This window comes from Manacus vitellinus, unplaced genomic scaffold (assembly GCF_001715985.3).
Source record: "Manacus vitellinus isolate BGI_N305 unplaced genomic scaffold, ASM171598v3 scaffold_0_pilon, whole genome shotgun sequence".
Taxonomy (NCBI): domain Eukaryota; kingdom Metazoa; phylum Chordata; class Aves; order Passeriformes; family Pipridae; genus Manacus; species Manacus vitellinus.
The window spans coordinates 45,128,709-45,135,813 of NW_021938789.1; the positions used below are offsets into that span (position 1 = coordinate 45,128,709).

General features: G+C 45.8%; 1 protein-coding gene across 1 annotated transcript; it reads left to right on the forward strand.

Annotated features, from left to right (window-relative positions):
• The first annotated feature begins 231 nt into the window (after positions 1-231).
• LAMTOR3 (late endosomal/lysosomal adaptor, MAPK and MTOR activator 3) lies at positions 232-4,924 on the forward strand. Its single transcript, XM_029959533.1, has 6 exons — positions 232-241; positions 445-505; positions 1,145-1,203; positions 2,087-2,220; positions 3,286-3,349; positions 4,072-4,924. The coding sequence occupies exons 1-6, from the start codon at positions 232-234 to the stop codon at positions 4,143-4,145; spliced, it is 402 nt and encodes a 133-aa protein (XP_029815393.1). The 3' UTR covers positions 4,146-4,924.
• The last annotated feature ends 2,181 nt before the right edge of the window (positions 4,925-7,105 follow it).

A 7,105-nucleotide genomic window follows, 5' to 3' on the forward strand; every position in this document is an offset into this window, starting at 1 on the left:
CCAACCGCCTCCCCCCTGGGGCGGTGGGAGCGGCCTTGTACCACGGCGGCGGGGGCGGGGGAGCAGCCGACCAGGGCCTCGGAGTGAGCGCATCAGCGCCCTCCCTCTCTCTCGCCGTTCCCCTCCCTTCGGGCGGCGGGTCCGCGCCTCTGCTGACCGGGCGCCCTCTCGTCTCGTCTCTCAGGGCCCGCAGAGGTGGCGGCGGCAGCAGCGCCGGCGGGCCCCCCAGCCATGGCCGAACGTGAGTGACTGCTCCTCGGGGCGGGCGGGCGCGGGCGGCGGCTTTTGGCGGGGCCGGGAAGTCGCGGGGGATCGGCTCGGGTCCGTCCGGGGCGGGTGCGGGCCGGGTCCGGGCGGGAGGCAGCAACCGCCAGGGAGAAGGGGTGTTGGGGCTGGGCGGGGAGGCAGCTCGGGGGCTCCCCCGCCCTCTCCGAGCGGGTGAGTAACGCGGTGCCCGTCTCTGCCCGCAGGACTTGAAGCGGTTCCTGTACAAGAAGCTGCCGAGGTAACTCTGGGTCTCTGCGGGGCGAGGGACCAAGGCCATCTAATCTCAACCCCCCCTGCTATGGGCAGGGACACCTCCCACCAGACCAGGCTGCTCAAAGCCTCATCCAACCTAGCCTTGAACACTGCCAGGGCTGGGGCATCCACAACCTCCTTGGGCAACCTGTTCCAGTGCCTCACCACCTTCCCAGTAAAGAATTTCTTACTAATATCTAACCAAAATCTTCCCTCTTCCAAGTTGTACCCATTACTCCTTGTCTTGTCACTACAGTTCTTGACAAAAAGTCTCTCTCTGGCTTCCCTGTAGGCCCCCTTCAGACACTGGAGGGCTGCTGTGAGGTCTCCACGCAACCTTATCTTTTCCAGGCTGAACAGCCCCAACTTCCTTCAGTCCCCTTATCAACTTTGTGGCCTTCCTCTGGGCTTGCTCCAGCAGTTATATGTCCTGCATATTATTGGGAGGCACCAGAACTGTACTGTCTGAACTACACAGAACAAGTATTAAATTACTGAAGGCATCAATTTTTAACATGTTTTCCCCCTTCCTTGCACATTTGTTCAGAAAAAAAAATCTTTGCTACTAATTACTGTGGTTTTAAAATGGTGTCTCTTCGTCATCCTTCTTCTCTTTTTTTTGCAGTGTTGAAGGTCTTCATGCTATTGTTGTCTCAGACAGAGACGGTGTGCCTGTTATCAAAGGTAACTTCAGCTTCTTGCTGTACCCTACAGCTGAAATCGTGATTGAACAGCAGGGGGTGGAGAAATACAGCAAAATCTTCTCTGGTTATGCCAAATACCTGAATATACCAAATGGACTTTTATTTCAAGTTCAGTAATTGATTATGTACCCCTTTAAATGCATCTGTTCGTTTGTGTCCTCAGTAATTGCAGTCCATGGAAGTTTTCCTTGGTGAAAGGGGTTTCAGTGCTGTAAGGTCCTTATATCTTCAAGTCACTCACAGGCTGATTGATACTGAGTACTAGAGAGAGCTTAGCAGTATTTTGTTGACTGGGCTGGTCTGTGCTCAGAAACAGTTGCATCCAGCTGTTCCATATGTTTAGTTTGCTTTTTGGTACTGTAGTTTTTATCTTCTGCATTTCTTGTTCAAGATGCTTTAATGTTGTGAGTACGCTAGTTTAAAGATACAGAGGTTCAAATACTGCAGATTTATTTTTTTTAATCCGGAAAAGCAGTGAAACACCCAGCAGAACTCGCACATCTTCACCTGTTCACAGTCAAGTGACTGTGTTGCAGTAATCAATTCAAAGGCTGGAATGGTTGCAGACAGTGAGGGATATGGAACCCAAGGGGCATCAGCACAGGCTCTACATCCTAAAAGAAAAGACTGTTTCTTAGGTACGCCAGGAAGGACGCTTGGTATAATGAGCTTTCATCACATACAGAGCATTAAAGGATGTATTGCTCATGAAGATTGTCTTGTGCTAATTGTGGAAGCACCTAGGATGTGCTGTGTGTTCCCCAACAGCAGATCTGCTTTTGGCAGAGCACTACACTGGATAAGGGCTTGGGATGCAGTCAGAGATGCCATGTAAAGATAAGAATTTTCTCGTTTTGTTCCAGTTGCCAATGATAATGCTCCAGAACATGCACTGCGACCTGGCTTCCTGTCCACCTTTGCCCTTGCCACAGATCAGGGCAGTAAATTAGGACTTTCTAAAAACAAAAGTATCATCTGCTACTACAATACATACCAGGTGAGTAACCTGAGTGTGCTTTGTCTTCAGTGACCTGAGCTGTTTCTATATTACGTTGAGCAAGAGAGAGAGAGTGGTTTAAACTTTCGTATCCACTTGGCTGCTGTTGAAGTAATTGTGGTTTATTTCTTATTTTGCTTAAATGGCTAAGCCAAACTTTCACATTGTTTATTAAACTTCCCTTATATGTCTCAAAACTGAGATTTACTCACTGGAATTGGGAAGGTTTTCTGTACAGGTAGTAATCATGAATTTGCAGCAGATACTGCTCATATGGCCTTCAGAATCTGCTATGAAGGGTTTATGTTCTCTTTTATAAACAATATTTGTTTCTAGTTAGTGACATCTAAAGTTAATTAAGCACATGCAGCCTACTTCACGTAGTGTGACCTTGAGGTGAGAAAGTTTTGAAATACCACTCACATTGTTCACAAACTGATATTTGTGTAATCCATCACCTGCTTTGTTTCTGCTCCTTCTCAAATTCTAGTGGTCCTGAGAGCTTTTTGTTATGACTGCAGTAAACTGACAAACAGTTTAGCCTACAGTGTATCAAGCTTTGTTTGGATAATAAATGGGTCAGTGAGTTATTTTACACACATGGAGTACATGCTTTGATTCTCTTGATGCTGTAGCTTATTGTTATGCCCAAAGTTCCAGTTCCCTATTAATGGAAGAAGAGATACTTCTGTATAGGGAACAGTATTTTAAAATGATAAACCTGCCTGCCCTCTTGTTTCCTCTGGAGAGTGTGGCCTCCATGGTGTACTCTTCAGCATTTGCAGCTGAATTGGGTTTCTGGTGGACAACACACTGTAGAACATGGAGGGAGAGGGAAGTACCAGGCTTTTCCCATGCACCTCCTTGTACTGTGGTGTAAGTTCTGTTGGCATTTTTAACCATTAATCTTGAGAAACAGATAAACTGAAAAGTCATCCCTGTGGCTCTTGCTCCTGCTTGTCCTTTAAACTGAGAAGGGTGCTTTTTTCCAAAAGAATTTGTGTCAGAGCTCCAACGTCCAACATGCATTAGCTTCTGTCTGAGCACTGTTCTCTCTCCTTGCAGGTGGTGCAGTTCAATCGCTTGCCTTTGGTAGTGAGTTTCATTGCTAGCAGCAATGCCAATACCGGTATGTCTTCACATGCATTTTAAATACTGCGGTCTTTTAAGGCCCAGGTATTTAAGTAATTGAAAATAAATTACCTGAATTCACTTCTAACTGTATTAACTTTGCTCCTGCTGTGAATTTTGTCGGCATATTGTAAAGGTGAGAAGGGAAAGGTGTGAGTGAAAATTCAGAGATTTTAGGTGACTTGCTGAAGTTATTCTTCTAGAAGTATGTTTCTCCTGTGACTAACCTTACTCTTGCTACCTGAGAGTGTTTGCTATCCCGGCAATTACTGTGCTGTACAAACCAGTTGTTCGGTCTCTTTCTGTCGGTTCCAGGTTAACATTTTGCAGTAATGTGCAGCTGTGTCTTCTCAGCTCTGTGGGGTGGGGAATTCCTTCAGCCAGGCACCTGGCCTTGCTCATGATGGCTGATGAATATGAGCAGAAGGCACTGGATTTTGGCACAGCTGTTTGGGCCCCGGTAGCTGTGGGAAGCAGCAAGGCGATAGTGGGGGAGAGCTGCACTGTGTGGGGTGTGCCTCTGCTAGTGGTGGGGGCTGCAGGCCTGCTGCCTGGGGGTGCTGCACACTGTTCCCATAGAGAGTGAGCAGCTCAAGTAAAACATTTCATGTTTTGAAAAATGCTGCCTTGACTTGGGAGGGGGAGGGAGCTGCAGGCTTTAGAGAGAGGCTTCTCAGTGATGTTGTCTGATGGAATGTTCTGTCTCTTTTCTCTTTCCAGGGCTGATTGTAAGTTTAGAGAAGGAGCTCACGCCCCTGTTTGAAGAACTGAGGCAGGTTGTTGAAGTTTCTTAACTTGATGGTGTAGCCAGAGTGCAGCATTCCTCTGCAGCCCAGTGGACAGAAGGATTCAATAATCGTCAGTCAAATAACATGTCTCAGAAGAAATATCACAGCTCCTTAGTATACTAAGTAAGAGTAAATTGTACATAGTACTGAATCTGAAATGATCTACTAGTGTGTTGTAGGTGGATGTTACTTTAGGCCGTGCTTCTTGTATTGTGCAGTACTGGAGAGACCACCAAAATAGCTCCCATGGAGTTTAGCTGAGCCAGATCGGCACAACGCTGCTGGCTCAGACGAGCAACCCACAGATCCTTTGCTATACAGGGAACCAGGCACACAGCAGGGTGTATCCTCAGGCCGGCCACTGCTACATGGTGGAGAGCAGATCAGTTGTGTAGTGTGATCAAGGACATGGTTGAAAGCATATTGGGAGAGAAGGTTTATTAGCAGTGATGTGTCGGTACAATCAGTAAATATCCCGGCTTTCTTACATGGGTGATGCTTTGGCAAGGGTGTGCTACTAATCTGGATGCTAGCTGCATCCTGCTTCCACTAAGAAGAAAGTTGTTTCTATGGAAGCTGTCGCTTTAGGAGGTTTCCTGATGCCCAGCTGAAAGCACCCAAACCATGTCTCACTTCTTCATAGGGGTTTTTTGTGTAATATGGTTGTGAAGATCTCATGTCTCAGTCTTTGTGTGGCTTCATCACTGGTGACACTCTCAGCTCATTTACTCTTAGGTTTTCATAAGTAAATAAATATAAATAAAATACAGTATTTTTAAATGACAGAGCCTGGTCCACTCTTCTGTTGCACCATAATACCCCACAGCACATCAGCTTTCCTGTGCTGAGAACAGGTCTCTTGATTGTAAATGCACAAAATCTAGAAGTTTACAGGTTGAAAACTAACCCGTGTGTCTCTCACTTGGGCAGCAAGGATACACAGTCCTGTGCCAGTGCAGAGATCCTGTTGGTGGGGATCAATCCTGTGCTCTTTGCCACCCCCTTGTTCCCTCCCACATTCCCCTTGTGATAACTGCCAAGCACTGCAGGTCTGAGGGAGAGCTCTGGACAAGTCTCTGCCTCAGGCTGGGAACAGGGGGTGCCACAGCCCCTTGTTTACACCTTGTGGACCTGCAGCATCAGGCATGATAGGGGGAAATGGTGGAGCTGGAAATGAGCACTGGGAACTCTTGGCTCAGAAGCTCTCCCAGAGACTACAGATTGTCAGTCAACCCTTTGCCATTTAAACTGAGCTGCAATGAGACTTTTGTTGCTGATCTTTACAGAAGCAGCTGGAAATTGAGCCCCAGGGTGTCTCTGTATTTCTGGCAAAGTGCATTTGTGTTCCATTGAAGGCCTTCTCCTGCTGTTTGTCTGCCTGTGATGGCTTCCAAGGCCAGCTGAGTGCTGTTTCTTTTACTGGCTTCAGTTTGTGACACCCATGTGCTGAACGCGTTTCTAATGTTTTGTAAAGCAGCTGTCCGTGTGAAAAAGGGAAGGTTGGTTTCGTGGTTACACGTCAAACTCCATTTCCAAGCCATTTTCCCAGAACAGTGATGCTGCTGGAGAAAATCATCTCTCTCTTCCCCTTACGCTGCCTCTCTCTCACACAGACTCAGCAAAGGTTTTCAAGCTAAATGGAAGGTGCCAGATTGTTAAACCACTTCTTTAAAGGAAAAAGGAGGACAAAGCTTTAACAATACAGTACAGGAAGACAAATACCCGTGCTAGTTTTATAATGACATTTTATTCAGAAAACAGTCTGTATAAAAATATTTACAAGTATTTTGAATTTCTAAGTTGCAATAAAATGCTATTCCTATGTCCAAATCTAGATTTTCTTTCTTCCAGTGTGTTTTAATCTTCCTCTTCTGCAGTCTTCTCACAGTAAAGGCAGTTACGTAACACTGACCTGCTGTGTGAGCAATGCTCAACACAGACTGCAGTGTTTGCACAGTGGGAGGTTTGTGTGTGCTGTTTCAGCATAAATTTGACTGTTATGCAGGGAGACAGGGCCTCCCTGCTCTTTCCCTACCCCTCCAGGAGACTCAGGATTGCTCAGGGTATCTTGCAGGTGGGTCAGCCAGTGAGGTCAGGCCAAGTGGTCTTGGGCCTCTCCAGTGTGTCAAGCTTTTCTTCAAAAATGTAACATCTATTTTGACTACAGCACCAAAGTCCTGGGCTTCCACTTTTTGTCCCTGTAGTGAGCCACACTGTTAAATGCATATGAGTCTTGCACAATACAGATGTAAATTTATATCAGGTTATGTAGAAGATGTATTCTGTTAAATTTGTATTTTTAGCATACATGGTGCTCCTTGTTCAATATAAAGCAAGCAGTGCTTAATTCTAAACACAGTTATGGTCAAAATCGTGTTTTGAGTTCTCTGTGTGAGGAAAAAAACCAACAAAATCTGGTGCATTTTGTTGTGATGAAAAAAATACAAAGCCTGGTGCATTTTCAAGGGGGACTGTAATGAGCCTGACTCGTAATGCTGCTAACAACGCTGGTGGCTGCTACAGGCAAAGCTCTTCTGCAGAGCCCTGTCACCCAGCCTTGGGGTCCTGTGGCACCTCTGTCCTGTGACTGCCTGGAAACAGCTTCCTGTTTCTTGTAACCCTGGTTTGTAAACAAGCGTGCCTACATGATGCTGCTCACCATTACCTATTTGAAAAAAGCATTCACTTGTAGCCATCACTGTGGTATAAATCTAAACCATATAAAAACATATCTGACCAGAACTAAGTCATCCATCACTTTGAAAAGGGCCGTGAAATATTCTCTGGATTACAACATAGATACTATTCACAAAAATGTAATTACCTCTGTCATTTTTCTTTTGGCTTAAAGCCTAAATAGGTAATAAAAAGAGATATTTAATGTTTCCAGGAATGACTCGTTATAAATAACAGGCTCAAGTTTACAGAATGTGATACTGATGGTTAGTTGTGATGGAGCTTGCAAT